Below are 17660 nucleotides of genomic sequence, written 5' to 3' on the forward strand. Positions count from 1 at the left end.
TAGAATGACGAGAGCATCCAGGGAATGGCACGAATATATTCTCCAGACCACAACACTCCCTCCTCCGGCCTGTACTCTTCCGACGATTGTTACGGGGCCATAGAAACCAACGGCCATCTGTTCGATTGGTCATAAAACGTGATTCATCTGAAAAGGCGTCCTGTCGGCCCCCAGCGGACGTCCAGTTGTGATACTAGCGTGCAAATTTCCGTTCTTTGTCGCTGATGGACAGCAGTCGATTTGGATGCATGAACAAGGCGCCTGCTGTGGAGGCCTATAAAGAGCAATGTTCATTGAATGGTCGTTGAGAAGACGCTGTTGGTAGCCCCGTGGTTCATCTGGTCAGGTGCACCCCAGTTGCCTTGGCCCCAGTTTCGGATAACACTTTTTTTCTGTGCATAATATACTTTAACCATGGTGGGAGACGAACAGTTAGCCGTTTCGGAAATGCTTCCACCCTTGGCCAAAAAACCTTTGTTCATGCTCTTCCGAACGTCAGATAAATCGCTCCACTTCCACATAACGACGGCGGCTGCACTGTTTTCCGCGTCCCCCGACACGTTTTGCATACCCGCCGCTGACACCTAACGTCTGTGAGTGGTTATAGCAGTTCGACGTCGAATATAGGCGGCGGTCACATTAATGTGAGTGGACCGTGTACAAATAGTTCTTGCAATTACCCTACTCCAGGGACCTTATGTAGGTCTACCTATTTATAAAATTATTATACATCGTTTACCTAGGTGCACAGGACACATAAGAAAGTATCAATAGTACACTACTGGCCATTAAAATTACTACACCAAGAAGAAATGCAGATGATAAACGGGTATTCATTGGACAAATATATTATACTATAACTGACATGTTATTACATTTTCATGCAATTTGGGTGCATAGATCCTGAGAAATCAGTACCCAGAACAACCACCTCTGGCGGTAATAACGGCCTTGATGCGCCTGGGCATTCAGTCAAACAGAGCTTGGATGGCGTATACAGATACAGCTGCCCATGCAGCTTCAACACGATACCACAGTTCATCAAGAGTAGTGACTGGCGTATTGTGACGAGCCAGTTGCTCGGCCACCATTGACCAGACGTTTTCAATTGGTGAGAGATATGGAGAATGTGCTGGCCAGGGGAGCAGTCGAACATTCTGTATCCAGAAAGGCCCGTACAGGACCTGCAACATGCGGTCGTGCATTATCCTCCTGAAATGGAGGGTTTCGCAGGGATCGAATGAAGGGTAGAGCCAAGGGTCGTAACACATCTGAAATGTAACGTCCACAGTTGAAAGTTCCGTCAGTGGGAACAAGAGGTGACCGAGACGTGTAACCAATGGCACCCCATACCATCATGCCGGGGTGATACGCCAGTATGGCGATAACGAATACACGCATCCAATGTGCGTTCACCGCGATGTCACCAAACACGGATGCGACCATCGTGATGCTGTAAACAGAACCTGGATTCATCCGAAAAAATGGTGTTTTGCCATTCGTGCACCCTGGTTCGTCGTTGAGTACACCATCGCAGGCGCTCCTGTCTGTGATGAAGCGTCAAGGGTAACCGCAGCCATGGTCTCCGAACTGATAGTCCATGATGCTGCAAACGTCGTCGTACTGTTCGTGCAGACGGTTGTTGCCTTGCAAATGTCCCTATCCGTTGACTCAGGGATCGAGACGTGGCTGCACGATCCGTTACAGCCATGCGTATAAGGTGCCTGTCATCTCGACTGCTAGTGATACGAGGCCACTTGGATCCAGCACGGCGTTCCGTATTACCCTCCTGAACCCACCGATTCCATATTCTGCTAACAGTCATTGGATCTCGACCAACGCAAGCAGCAATGTCGCGATACGATAAACCGCAATCGCGATAGGCTACAATCCGACCATTATCAAAGTCGGAAACGTGATGGTACGCATTTCTCCTCCTTACACGAGGCATCACAACAACGTTTCACCAGGCAACGCTGGTCAACTGCTGTTTGTGTATGAGAAATCAGTTGGAAACTTTCCTCATGTCAGCACGTTGTAGGTGTCGCCACCGGAGCCAACCTTGTGTGAATGCTCCGAAAAGCTAATCATTTGCATATTACGACACCTTCTTCCTGTCGGTTAAATTTCGCGTCTGTAGCACGTCATCTTCGTGGTGTAGCAATTTTAATGGCCAGTAGTGTAAATAGTCTGTTACGTTTGCTGCCATGTTGTACTTCCTTGTAGTGTTCTCTGGTGGAATGATAAGACAGGAGGCTGATAGGAGGCTAAGGGAAAGAGAATCTACAGAGTACTGACCAGCTGCGGCTCCTTGAAGGCGTGCGTGGGCGCCTGGAAGCTGGAGCTGCGCGACTGCCGGCCCCTGGAGGAGGCGTGGTCGCGGTCGTCTGCCGAGCTCATCTCGACGACGGTGAGCGGGATGTTGGGCGTGGTGGCGCGCATGGCCGCCTGGTGCTGGCGGTAGCGCTGCTGCAGCGCGCCCAGCCGGTCCGCCGTGGGATGGCGCGCGTGCTCGGGCGGCGCGCTGCCCAGCTGCGGCGGCGGCGGCGGGCTCGGCGCTGCGGGCACACGTCTCTCCACTGTGCGGCGCTCTAGGCCTCCCAGTTACGTCACATTTCATTATTAGTATACGAGGTGTGCTCGAAAAGTAATGAGACTGGCAGCGATGCGAGCGTAGCACCGCTGTGTTGTTCTACTTGTGTACACCGGTATGTTCATCTCTTCCAGATGCTCGGTCCGAGTTTCAGCTCCGTACAGCCATCACGTGAGTTTTGAGAGCTTCACCAGGAAGCTGCCTTCATGTTGTGCGTTACCAAAATGGAAAAGTGGAATTTAGAGCAACTTTTGTGTAAAACTTGGGGAATTTGCGAGTGTGACCTTTAAATAGTTGAAAGAGGCCTATGGGGAACATTCCTTCTCAAGAGCACAAGATTTCGCTGGCACAAAGCATTTTCGGAAGGCCGAGAACACTTTCAAGATGAGCCTCGCCCAGGGAGATCATGAACTTCAAAAGCCGATGAAACGTCGAACACGTGCGTGCTCTTGTTTCTTCAGGACAAACTGTCATCCCAGCCACTTCCATCACTGAATTTTTCATCTCAAATGGTATTTCTGTTGTTCCACAGCCCTCTATTCACCTGAACTAAATTCTTGTGGTTCTTTTCTTCTACATCTACATGTACATAATACACACTACGCAATCCACCATACGGTGCGTGGCGGAGGGCACCTCGTACCACAACTAGCATCTTCTCTCCCTCTTCCACTCCCAAACAGAACGAGGGAAAAATGACTGCCTATATGCCTTTGTACGAGCCCTAATCTCTCTTATCTTATCTTTGTGGTCTTTCAGCGAAATGTGAGTTGGCGGCAGTAAAATTGTACTGCAGTCAGCCTCAAAGGCTGGTTCTCTAAATTTCCTCAGTAGCGATTCACGAAAAGAACGCCTCCTTTCCTCTAGAGACTCCCACTCCAGTTCCTGAAGCATTTCCGTAACACTCGCGTTATGATCAAACCTACCAGTAACAAATCTAGCAGCCCGCCTCTGAGTTGCTTCTATGTCCTCCCTCAATCCGACCTGATACGGATCCCAAACGCTCGAGCAGTACTCAAGAATAGGTCGTATTAGTGTTTTATAAGCGGTCTCCTTTACAGATGAACCACATCTTTCCAAAATTCTACCAATGAACCGAAGACGACTATCCGCCTTTCCCACAACTGCCATTACATGCTTGTCCCACTTCATATCGCTCTGCAATGTTACGCCCAAATATTTAATCGACGTGACTGTGTCAAGCGCTACACTGCTAATGGAGTATTAAAACATTGCAGGATTCTTTTTCCTAATCATCTTCATTAATTTACATTTATCTGTATTCATAGTTAGCTGCCATTCTTTACACAATCACAAATCCTGTCCAATTCATCTGGTATCCTCCTACAGTCACTCAACGACGACACCTTCCCGTACACCACAGCATCATCAGCAAACAGCCGCACATTGCTAACCCCCCTATCCAAAAGATCATTTAAGTAGATAGAAAACAACAGCGGACGTACCGGATTTTTCCGGAATGGAAAAATGTCTCAAAAGCATTTTGGTACTCTGGAGAACATCCAAAAGAGTGTGGCCGACATGTTAAAGGTCCTACCAGTTCAAGCCTTTCAGCAATGCCCCCAAAAATGGGAACAACAACTCCGCCGGTGTACAGCTGCCAAAAGGAACTACTTTGTTTAGAAGAAATTTAAAAAAAAACCAACCTTTCCTACATAAAAAATCAGTCTCATTACTTTTCTCGCATACCTCGTAGTCTGGCTGCAACCTGGAGAGTGAGCAGCTCTTATATTGACGAAACTGTCCTTCCCTGGAGGAACGCTACAGCTTCCTGTGTCTGTGAATCAATTGCCCGACGAGACGTACAAGGCAGTCAGCAGCAGTTTAGGTAGACTGCGTTCGTTTGCGTTTCTAGCATTAGATATACGAGACCATTCCATATTGATTTACACTTTACTCTTTTTTCCCGCCATTAATCGTGCGCCATTTGACTGGTCATCACATTTCCAGTATGTAATAGTTTGGTTTAATCGTAGATGGCGGGAAAATCAGTATAAGTGTGATCCTTGCACAGCACAACCCGTTTACCCAACTGCTGTCGTTACATGAGCGGACAACTGGAGTGTATTCAGCACGGATAGCGCTACACGATGTGGTTTCCGTGGAAGGAGGGTGTAAACACTGCGGATATTCAGAGGCAACTGGTAGCAGTGCGGGGAGAGTGTGCACCGTCGCGGAGAGTACTCTTGCAACACGATAACCCTCGTTCCCATACGAGTCGGAAAACCACAGCTGCCGTCACTGAAGTATACTGCCGTAGCCATCGTATTCTCCTAACTTGGCCCCTTCAACTTCTCCAGCCCGTCCTCGAACCATTTTATGTAGTCTGTCGCACCCACTGCAAAGCAGCTGCTCGCGGTTGCTGAAAGTTTGCAAAATGATGCCTGTGCAGAAGTTTTTTTATTACCCTGAATAAGTGGTAGTCAGAAGGGGCCGAGTCATGAGAATACGGTGGGGTGTGGCAGTATCTGAAATCCAACTTCAGCGATTGCAGCCTTGGTTTTCCTACTCGTATGGGGACAAGCGCTGTCTTGTTGCAAGAGCATTTTCCGCGACAGTGCGTTCTCTCCACACACTGCCACGAGTCGCCTCTAGATATCCGTAGTGTTTACACCCTCCTTCCACAGAAACCACGTCGTCCAGCACTGTTCTCCTTATCGGCCGCTCACACAATGTCAGCAGTTGGGTCAATAAGCAGTACTGTGTAGGAATCACTGTTTTACTGGTTGTCCTGCTAACTAGGGTTAGAGCAAACAACCATATAGTTGAAACCGTAATAAAGAGCCAAATGGCGCACCATGACTTAAGGGAAAAATAAATCAGTGCACAATGCTTCTCCTATTACTAATTTCTGTATTCCGTTTAGTGGAAAATGAACACTCCCTCGGCGTGTCTGTGCTCTCCGTCCCCACAGATTTAGAATGTTCACAGAGGAACAGCAGGTGCAATTTTTTGTGACGTAGCTGTGTGGACAGAGTAGGGGCTCGCCTGCTCGCTCTTCATTTTACAGCCATATTATATTCCATGAATCCTGTGGAAAGTATATCTAATATCTAATCAAATCTTCTCTGGTTATCTGCCGGAGGGTGGCGTCGTATTGTCGCGACTTATAAATGAGTTACCTATTCGTCATCATCAGGCGAAGTGTCGGGGTAGTGTCAGTTTCGTTCATGTATAGCCGCTGAACCGCAGATTCCTTTGCCGAAGGCCCAACGGGTAGGCCAGCCATATGCCTCTGGAAGAGATGTCGTACCTGGCGGTGCAAAGAGCGGAGGATTGGGTGGAGGGGAGGCTGGTCGGAAAGAGTCCGAGCGTCGAGCCTTGGTGTACCTATTTCGCCCGCTGCTTCCTCTGATTTCACTTTAGAGCGTTCCTGACTTGCTAACGCAGCATCCCATACTCAGCTCAGTTGGAAACCACTTTTACGACTAACATCGTCACGTACTGTTATTTCTATTGCCTCCTTGATGACCCAGTCTCAGAACTCCGGGCACGGTACAGTACCTTTGTTTTTGATGCTGTGCCGCGCCACTACAGGCAGGTCTACGGTTTATAGAAAGCGAGTGAAAGCTTTCTCAGCGAATTTTATTCAGGAAATCTTCTCGGGTTATCAGCCAAGACGTGGCGTTGTGTTATCGCAACATTTCGACGAAATGCCTACGTCATCTTGAGGCAACGTGTTGGGTTGATGTCCAGTTGGTTCCTTTACGGCCGCTGGACCGCAGACTCTGTCGAGGGCCCAACAGAACAAAGGTGCTTTGCCGTGCCAATGGATTCTGTTGGGCCCTCAGCAGAGTCTGCAGTCCAACGGCTGTAAAGAAACCAACTAGACATTAACCCAAAACGTTGCCTCAAGATGACGAGTACTCAACTTGTCGAAACTTTGCGACAACACAATGCCGCCACGATTCGGCTGATAACCCGAGAAGTGCTCTCATTACATTCTTTGGAGAAACTAAGGAATCATGATTAATGTGGCCGGTGCTCTACTGAGACGAAACGTGCAATCAGACACTTATAGTGTGCAAGGCCTATCGTGATACAAAGGCGCTGGTCAATGACTGTTGGACTACGTCGGGTATTGGCGTACAGACGTGTGGCGCCTGGCAGCTGGTACCTGAGTCTACGCTGCACTGCCCCTTTTCCATGTCACTCTCATGTAAACACGACGGTGCTGCCTTGACCAGGTCTTCAGTTCGCTTTTCCGGGTGATAGCTACGTACGTCAAACTGTAACGTCAGTACTGCTCTTGCCAAATGGAGGTTTGCTAAATACAACTTCAAACTTTATCACTGTTTTCATTTAAAAATGTCACCAATTCCTACATTCATGACCGTTCACGGATGTTCTTAGTTTTCTTAGTGCCTACGGACTCTCTTTTAGTTTTAAAGTTCGCACATTTGGGAATCACTCTGCTGCAAAAAACACTGTTTATTCACACTCAGCTCAAATGCAGCACTCAAGTGCCTCTGCAGTGTTTTGGTGCTCACGTTTCAGAGTGCGTTCCTTTCACATTGTATTAAACTAGTGGTCTTCCGTGGTTACAAACGAAAGTTGACAAGTATCTACACTGTATTTAAGTACAATGTAATGAAATGATTATATTTTACGAAATATTATTGTATTACAGCACTAATGTTAATAAAAAAATAAAATCAAAAATAGATTTTAATAGTTTTTCTGAAGATACGCTTTAATGGAGTACGAGGAGTTGCCAAAGAGAAATTTGTTTTAAGTCAGTCTTAAAATCTTCCACATTACCCATAAGACATTCAGTACATTCCGGCCTGTTGAGAATTTATGTATATCCACGAATTTCACAGCAAATATATATGTCTGAGTTTTGTGAAGCATTTGTCAAAATACTAAATACTTATATAGATCATCTGTATGATGTTACAGAAGTAGCTGCAAACAGAATTCTTAAAATACGCTTCTAAAAACACTACCCTTGGAATTATTCCATAATTCATTAGTAAACAGTAACATGAAGACTAACCTGGCTTCTTCATTTTTAAAGTCTGACGGGCAAAAAACAGTGCATACTGAAAACACATCTGAAGTGAGGAGCTTCATTTATTCTAAATAGCGATTTTTTTTATTAAAATTGTGGTCTATCTATTGTCTCAAAAAATTGGCTGTTCCTGCTTCTTATGCTTCATTGTTTGAGTGAATTAATGAATTGCGTGTTTTGAGACTAACGAAAAGTTAATAATATTTGCTTTGGCTTGAATTATCTGCAGATATTTCAGACATTTCTGTAAGGGAAATGGTACTATTTTTTATTCCTATATAGGATCAACTGCAAAAATAACAAATTTATTTCTTCTAACAATTCATGTATATCATAAACAACTTAAGACCAAAATCAAAACTCTTATTACTTCCAATTATGAGTGCCTGTTGCTATGTAATCGACATGTAACTGCCAAGCAGAAAAGATAAAAACCATAAACTTATGTCAATTTATCCAACACATTGTATCTTCTACACGAGATAACAGTTCACAGAATCTAAAGCTCTTGTCAAGTCATAAAATTTTACTAAATGGTAAAAATGCTGACTGACTACCAAATCAAAGATGATATAATTCTCTTGAAAAGATGGAAGCTCGAGGGGTGATTTGTTTCCTGTTTTAGACATGAAAGACACCAAGGAACTTCAGCATGTGTTGGCTGCTGTGTATGTAGACAATCCCTCAGAGTATGGCACTGTAATTAAGTGATGTTGGCGTCCACATTGTGGTAAACAATAAAGTAAACTGAGCCCGATAGTAATCCCTCAGCGAGGATCACATGATTTGAGGTCCTTGTGCTTGAGGTCCACACAATAAGTCATTGCATAGGTTTTCAGAAGGGTTTGTGGTGGAGGAACAGTGTTGTTCTGAGATAGTGAAATGATTTTCCCCAATTTTTCGCGTGGTTTGTTTCATTTTTCACTGATCCTTCACACTATTAAAATTGTATGGATGGATCAGCTGGGCCATATAGCTCTAGAGCATTCTAATAACGTTGTGGAGATTGCTCCAAACAGATGTACATCGTGCTACACTATAGATGTTCTGATTACTGCATTGGTATGCAGAGCATACTGATTCTTGCCATTACAATTCACTAAGTGTTTTCGGCTATACCGTTTATGCTAAGGATCTCCTGTCGAATCAGTATAAAGAAATTTGTGTATTTGGTAAAACTTTTTTATCATATTTTGACACCCTGGTAACTGTATTAACTGAAGCCTTGATAATATCTGTAACTAATGGCGAGCAACTGTCAAATAATATAACTGTGAGTAAGCAGAATTTTTAACATACGCCAATTTATTTCGTTGAAATTACTACTAGATGTCATATACACATTTATCATGCACCACCACCACCAAGTTCAGAAGGACATTGGCTGTAGCTTTCTGAAAGGAACCATTCTGGTAATTATGAGAAGTAATTTAGGGAAACTGCAGATAACCGATGGATGACTGAATAAGAATTTAAATCCTGGAATGATGCCTAATAATGAATGCCACATGTTTGTCTACTTTTTACCAGTAAGTTAACTGATCTATAATTCGTAAGAAAAACTAGCTCAGAAGAACGTTATGATATTTTACGAACCAATTTTAGAGTAATTGCAGTATTTATTCTGAAACAAATACTGAAGGAATACACTATCAAATTTAAGATGTTCTGTCTTAAATATATCGTAATTTATATTTGTTCATGTAGACTTCTTTAAGAAGCTGCATGAGACAAGCAATGTTATTATGTCCAACTAGGAAACACTGTGCTTGACAAATTTCGTATGGAACTCTAAAATATGTTCTTTGGAAATGTAAAACCCTTAGTGGAATAATAGGTATCAAAACAGACAGTTGAAATGTATTAGTTACCACTAAAAAGGATTTTGAATATTTAAAATGTACCAATAGTTAAAATGTTACAAGAGAATAAACACCCTCAGAATATGGAAACTAAATTTGACCATACTTGCAGCTACTATGTGTCACTACACAGGGTAATGCGTTCTGACTCAAGTAATTGACTCAGAAGTTATATCATGTTATCAACCTATAACATTCAAAATAATTGTATGAATGATATGATGTTGGTCACAACCTTATACATCAACAATGAGATTCATTATCTCAACTGTGTTATAATAGTGGTAATACAGTATTTTCAAGGTTTGGAGCTATTGCAGTGAAGTATTAAACAGATATTTGATTAACGAAGATAAATAAAACGAAAATCAAAGCAATCTGAAAAGACAAGAGCAAAGATATTTTGAATTGACTGTCACTTAGTATTTCATAGGTCTTTTTTGTCATCCACTGCTTGAAAGGGAACAGGCCAGCTGTCTATATCATTTTCATCACAAATCTAGTATACACAAGCTGTAAAATTTTCACACAGTTAAGAAAAGGAAGACCATTATGAAGCTGAAGTTGTATTTAGCAGATACCCTTCATTTGGAATCCTGACAAAATGTTAAGATCTACTGATGCTGAAACTCATTATGTAGACCAGTGTGTATCACTCTGCATCATATACTGTCGGTTCAATCAGTATTGACCACTGCTGAAAGTATCAGAATGTTCAAATTGCTAAAATATGTATTTATTCAAATGAACTAGTTGTCTGTTGTATATTATTTATTTATACAGACTAATAAGAACCATCCAGAAGCAGTAGGACCAACAGAAAAAGGTACTGGTTAGTGTCTTTCTTGAAGCAGTCCTTAGTTCTGTTAGACACATATAAAAACCTTTATAGCAACCTAAAGTGCGTCACTAATTTTGATTAAAGTATAACTATACACATTTATGGTTGTGGCGTCTTTTCCTGCTATTACTATCATTTTAGTTTTAGTTCTCCCTTTCCCCTGCTGACACAAGCTTAGGTATCTATGTGTGTGTGTGTGTGTGTGTGTGTGTGTGTGTGTGTGTGTGTGTGTGTGTGTGTGTGTGTATGTGTGTGTGTGCGTGTGTGTGTGTGATTCCATGCCAAAGAGATACATCTCCACATATATGTATTCTTTTATTGTTGCTGAAATAATTACTGAGGGAAGGTCTATTTTGCTTACCAGTATTTCTCAAGTACCTTCTTTTCATCTATCTAGTCATAAGTAACACCATTTATCAATAGTTTCAAATAAAAATACAAATTGCAAGAATATCACATTTACACAACTCAGAAAAACAAACTAAATCTTGAAACTTCTTGAACTACTTCTTTTAGAACTGAATCATTAGTATTCACTCACACACTATATTAATAAAAATTACAGTATGCTGAAAATAATTTGATTCAAAATGTTAGTATTTTTGTTCCTGTAGCTGTATAGTGGAGCAATCTCAAGCAAAAATTGTAATTACTTTAAACATATCTTCCTTACAACATACGTCTTACCACTGTAATAAGTGCTCTTACATTGAACTTTGTTGTTTGGCGTTTCAGGAAGAGGTCGAGTACTCATTATCCTCCTTAGGCTTCCCATTTTATCCTTGATAGAAAATTCCTTCTTTGGCAATGGTGGGCCCTAATTTAAACAAGATAAAAAACAGTGTATCCAAGTACAAAACGAGTTGAATATCTCAGTCACACCGTAACATGGGATCACCATGCTAAAGAAACAAATGCCAGAATTATTTCCTGGCAGATTTAATGATGATCAGTGGAGAATAATTTGCACTAGTATTATAAATTGGCATGCAAATTATGTATACATGATTCCTAGCAAATCACATAATTATACAGCTTACACAAATTTTGATCTGTGGTTCCAGTGCTACAGGTATATTAATCTAAATTTTCATATTATACTTCTCATTTGAACATTATATTTTCATTCAGCTATGTATGAATCCATCTGTTTTCATGAAAGGTTAAATATTCTTCTGTCTGCATGGTGGTCCATCAGTCACATCACTACCTGGCGATATCAACTGCTCCCTTACTATGATTTAGAGGAGACCAGACAAATAAGATCATATTTTTCAGTTTGTGAAGAGGGTTTTAAATAGATAATTAGTAATCAGATATTTACTCACTGTATTTTCCAGTTACTTGGAATAAACATATATTTTTTCTAACATAGATATGAGACATTACATAAAATACATATATGTGAGGTGTGGTTTTCAGTGAATGAACAAAGGCACAACTTTTCATAAAAAATATATTGTGAACGTTTTTTTACAAGAATAATAACATATGACTGTATTACAACAGAAATAACATATTTTTATCAGAAAATAAAATGTATACATAATATTCTGGAGTATTTACATACATCTTATAACTTTACAACATTTCATTGCCATATACCTTTGCTTTAAATTTACAATATGTTACTTATTTAAAAATCAAACCAAATGTCAACACTAATAAGATTTCAACAATAAAACTTTCTTCACTGACAAAAAGTTTACCTCCAATATACTATGATATAATGTTACTCGAAAGATATCTGTTCTTATAGATAACCCTTGTGGTTAATGAGACTTGTATGTTTTCATATTAGTGATTTTATATCTTACTTAGCTATGGGGACAAAAGGGCAGTGTTGATACAATGAACACAGTGTCATATCTGACGTTTAATTATGGCAGTAAGTTACATTAAATATCTGGGCTGAAATACTATTATGAAATCGTCATCTCTATTCCTAAAGTGAAAAAAACGTAAGTTACACAAGACTATAGGAATTGAAACGTTACATACCACAGAAATACACCAAACAGTTCTAAACAAAAAATCTCTCTCATAGAATTATGCACTTTTTGTTTTTAAATGTTATATAAATTTATATGAAGTTTTGTATCGCTGAAAAAGAAGGGAAACTAGGAAATATTCAAATGTTATGGTGCCAGAGAAAACACATCGTTGTATGGGGATGAATATTGGCTCTATGTCCTTCTACAGAGAAATCAACAAGTAATAATCATTTAATAAATTATATTCAGTAATAGTTACCCTATAACCAGTTTCTAATTTAAATGGAAAAGGGATGTTTTCACCAGTTATTTATTTCCAGCCTTGAAGGAGAACACAGCAATTTGAATAAAATTTGAAACTGTAAAATTATTTTTATTCATAAGTTATACCAATTTAAATATATTGAATATTTCAGAAAGCAGTGAACCTTTCGACATTTATCCTACAATGTAGTAAGCAATTAAATAATTTATCACGATTTTTTAATTATGCAGATCTTGTCAAAATATTGTATACATGTGTGTGCCATTAACAGTAATCACAACCATTTTATCATGCTAACCTATGCAAATAACAGCAATGTATGATATGTAGTGCAGTTTACATACAGGTTTCTAAAGAGCAGCAATATGATTTGTATGATATTCAGAATTTCCTGCATATACCTCATTTCTTATGATATATACTGTGGAACATGTGTAGTCAGATGCAAGACGAAGCTTAAAAAGTAACTGGTATGTTTATGGTAAATAGTTCACGTTTCTAGGCACGAGCCAAATGCAGTGTGATGACAGATTCTACGTTAAAGAAATGCTGTTGTCTTTAAAAGTGAAAGCTGTTTTTTGATGGTAGGTGTTCAGCTCGTTTGAGGCAGAGAGGCGGTACCAAAGGGAAGGCAGTGTCCTAGCTGAGGGCGCAGCACTGGCTGCTTACCTGGTGCACTGCATGTGGCAACGGTGAGCTGGTACGACTGCCTGGGCGCTTGTTGCGACGTGGGGGCGGCACGGGGGCGGCGCTGTGTTCTCCCTTAGGGGGCAGCGGCGGCCGGAACGTGTTGAAGCGGTTCAGGTCCAGCGGCTGTGGACCACCAACATAGGCTCCTTATTACACAGTACATTTACAGATACAATTATGTCATCCTCTCCCTAATCCCACTCTTTAGCCTGACACACCTTATGTTTGCAAAATAAAACACACACACACACACACACACACACACACACACACACACACACACACGCACACACACACTGTTACACTGTCCATACTATATGAGAATGTATACAACAGGAATGCAGCTGTGAGTCAGAGCGTGCAATGTGGCTTGCTCTGGGCTGAATAGTACACTTTATCTTAAAAAGTGTACAATGATATCAACACCGAATAGATTCAAAGACATGTCCAGCTGTCACCGTAGCTTCATACACATGCACACCATTCAGGGGAATGTAAATCAGTATAGCTATAATTCCCTGGAGAGTTATAATGGCCACCACAATGTTCTTCATCCTTAGTTTTGTTACCAGCTAGGGTATATACGGGCGTGAACAGCAGCCGACGTTGAGAGATCACTGAAGGACATGGAGATACCATGAACTCGCGTGAGACAGTGTTATCAGCACAGGAAACAGTTTGGAAGAGGCATCATTGTGCAGTCGGCCGAATAGTGAAAAAACCAGAGTTGTAGGGCATTCGGATGTGATGCTGGTGCAATGTTGAGCTGTATGGGAACGTGAGGACAGGCAAACTCGTCATCAAAGTTCCAGTCGACCATGACTGACTGTCACAATGGAGGGTAGCGATATTGTGCCCAAGGCACATTGTTAACCTTTCACATCTGTGCCTACCATCCGAGAACATGTAATGGTCTCCCTGCCATCTCACAGCATTGGTCAGAGACTGTCAGCAGCCAGACTGGGGAATTACTGTGTCATGTATAGGCTGCTGTTAACACCACAACACAAACAGCTGCGTTTGGGGACGTGCCATGATAAGGAAGCATGGTGCGTTGATGAACTGCATTGAATTGTGTACGTCATGAATCTGTTTTCTGCACTGCCATGGATTACCACTGTCCGTGAGCGTGGTGGTGACCTGAGGAGAGGTCCAATTCTTCTAACGTTTTGGAGAGGCACAGCATTGTCACTCCTGGTGCCATGTTGCGGAGAGCCATCGGGTATTGCTACAGGTCAATGGTTGGTAGTGATTGAGCGAAGTCTGAAGACACAAAACTACGACAAACACCAAGCGTCCTTACGTGTTACCTCTTATGCGACAGAATCTGCGTGATGTTGAGGTACTCCCAGTAGCAATCAGGATCCACAGATCTGTCCCCAATACGTGGAACAAGCTTGGACATCAACTCTGTTTCAGTACCAGTGTCCAAGGACCAGTTATAACAGTTGTGGACCAGCTTGCCTCAGGAGGACATACAATGGCTTTATGAAACTCTTCCAAACGAAATCATAGCAAGCATTTAGGCCAGATGCGGTGCATCGACATACTGATCAGTGGACTCATATTGGCAAGTTGTTCGGAAATCTGATTCAATATTGTAATCTCTGAAATAGCTTCACATGATTCTCAACTGTGAAGATACGTTTTGTTTCCTTATCTCCTTCTGAATGCTTCTGTTTTTTATGCTGGGCAGTGTGCATTAAACAGTCATATTGTGTGCATATGCTACATCAGTTATTTATTAATACTATTGCGGTGTATGCAATAACTACTACATGCGTTTTTTTATCTATTTGTTGCTCACATTGTGGTCGTGATGTCAACTTGCATGTTTTATTAGTCTTATCCCTTTTCTCACTGTTGCTGAATATAAGAAAATAAAAGAAACAGAAAGGCCATTAACAGCGAGCATCTTAACACAACAAGTCTACTGTAGTCTACTGCTAAGGAAATACACTACTGGCCATTAAAATTGCTATACCACGAACATGACGTGCTACAGACGCGAAATTTAACCGACAGGAAGAAGATGCTGTGATAAGCAAATCATTAGCTTTCAGAGCATTCACACAAGGTTGGCGCCGGTGGTGACACCTACTACGTGCTGACATGAGGAACGTTTCCAACCGATTTCTCATACACAAACACCAGTTGACCGGCGTTGCCTGGTGAAACGTTGTTGCGATGCCTCGTGTAAGGAGGAGAAACGCGTACCATCACGTTTCCGACTTTGATAAAGGTCGGATTGTAGCCTATCGCCATTGCGGTTTATCGTATCGCGACATTGCTGCTCGCGTTGGTCGAGATCCAATGACTGTTAGCAAAATATGGCATCGGTGGGTTCAGGAGGGTAATACGGAACGCCGTGCTGGATACCAACGGCCTCGTATCACTAGCAGTCGAGATGACAGACATCTTATCCGCATGGCTGTAACGGATCGTGCAGCCACGTCTCGATCCCTCAGTCAACACATGGGGACGTTTGCACGACAACAACCATCTGCACGAGCAGTTAGACGACGTTTGCCGCAGCATGGACTGTCTGCTCGGAGACCATGGACTGAGGTTACCCTTGACGTTGCATCACAGACAGGAGCGCCTGCGATGGTGTACTCAACGACGAACCAGGGTGGACGAATGGCAAAACGTCATTTTTTCGGATGAATCCAGGTTCTGTTTACAGCATCATGATGGTCGCATCCGTGTTTGGCGACATCGCGGTGAACGCCCATTGGAAGCGTGTATTCGTCATCGCCATACTGGTGTATCACCCAGCGTGATGGTATGGGGTGCCATTGGTTACACGTCTCGGTCACCTCTTGTTCGCATTGTCGGTACTTTGAACAGTGGACGTTACATTTCAGATGTGTTACGACCCTTGGCTCTACCCTTCATTCGATCCCTGCGAAATCCTACATTTCAGCAGGATAATGGACAACCGCATGTTGCAGGTCCTGTACGGGCCTTTCTGGATACTGAAAATGTTCGACTGCTGCCCTGGCCAGCACATTCTCCAGATCACTCACCAATTGAAAACGTCTGGTCAATGGTGGCCGAGCAACTGGCTCGTCACAATACGCGAGTCACTACTTTTGATGAACTGTGGTATCGTGTTGAAGCTGCATGGGCAGCTGTACCTGTACACGCCATCCAAGCTCTGTTTGACTCAATGCCCTGGCGTATCAAGGCCTTTATTACGGACAGAGGTGGTTGCTCTGGGTACTGATTTTCAGGATCTATGCACCCAAATTGCTTGAAAATGTAATCACATGTCAGTTCCAGTATAATATATTTGTCCAATGAATACCCGTTTATCATCTGCATTTCTTCATGATGTACCAATTTTAATGGCCAGTAGTGTAGTTAGCGGATAACTAGTAACAGACAACATGCAGATGTGAGGTGGAGAGGAACGAGGAGAGAGACTGTGTCTTCCTTTGTGCCTCATCCCTCACAGGCATTCTTCTCAGCTGCTTACTACACATACACACACACACACACACACACACACACACACACACACACACACACACACAGAAAGAACTAACGGAAAGGGAGGAATTGTTGATTAGGTTGCAACACTCATTGCGCACAAACAAAACAAGAGGCACGAAGTGAACAAACTGTGCTACGACAAAAATCGTCACAGTTCTCGCAATATAAATCTGAAATTATTGCCAAATCAGAAGTGAATTGTTTCACATAGTTTGGCTAACGTAAACCGAAGTGTGAAAACAAGAACATAAAAAAGCTCGACCCGAATATGTCTCGAACTTCTGTAAGTGAATTGGAAGTGCACTCTCTAACCTAAGACCATGTGAGATTAAATTCAGGTTTTGCCAGGAGAGAAGAGTAATTGCAAGTAACGATGTATTCATGTAACAACTGGCCTGTTACCCATTACTTCGCCGAAGTGTGCCAACGAACATACATTGCACACACTTCCTCCTACCTCCCTCTCTGTCCATTTCCTCCACCTCCCTCCCCTTTTTACATTGCAGTCTTCCTCCATCTCGTTGTCCTCCACCTCCTTCTCCCTTTCTCTTTCCATATTATCCTCCTACTTCTCTTTGTGCATCCTTTCCTCCTGTAGTTCCTATCCATCTCCTCCTGACCGCTCTCCCAGTCCATCTCATCCTCCCTCCATCTCTCTCCCCATTTCCATCTCAGCACTCTTCCTTGATCTATCCCGTCCTCTCTTCTCTTTCTAGTGGAGGCTCCGTAATGGTGTGGGGCGCGTGCAGTTGTAGTGATATGGGCCCCTGATATGTCTAGAAACGAGTCTGACAGGTGACACGCACATAAGTTTTCTGTCTGATCAACTGCATCCCTTCACGCGCATCGCGCATTCCGACTGACTTGGGCAATTCTGGCAGG

At 42.5% G+C, this 17660-nt stretch overlaps 1 protein-coding gene across 1 annotated transcript in view; it reads right to left on the reverse strand.

Moving 5' to 3' along the window:
- LOC124594116 (E3 ubiquitin-protein ligase lubel) overlaps positions 1-17660 on the reverse strand; it is a 468996-nt gene that overhangs the window by 205629 nt on the left and 245707 nt on the right. The window contains exons 5-7 of the mRNA XM_047132473.1: positions 13260-13403; positions 11040-11148; positions 2299-2558 (exon numbers count right to left, since the gene is read on the reverse strand). Coding sequence (XP_046988429.1) covers positions 2299-2558; positions 11040-11148; positions 13260-13403 — 513 coding nt within the window. The remainder of the gene's footprint in view (positions 1-2298; positions 2559-11039; positions 11149-13259; positions 13404-17660) is intronic.

This window comes from Schistocerca americana, chromosome 2 (genome assembly GCF_021461395.2).
Source record: "Schistocerca americana isolate TAMUIC-IGC-003095 chromosome 2, iqSchAmer2.1, whole genome shotgun sequence".
Taxonomy (NCBI): domain Eukaryota; kingdom Metazoa; phylum Arthropoda; class Insecta; order Orthoptera; family Acrididae; genus Schistocerca; species Schistocerca americana.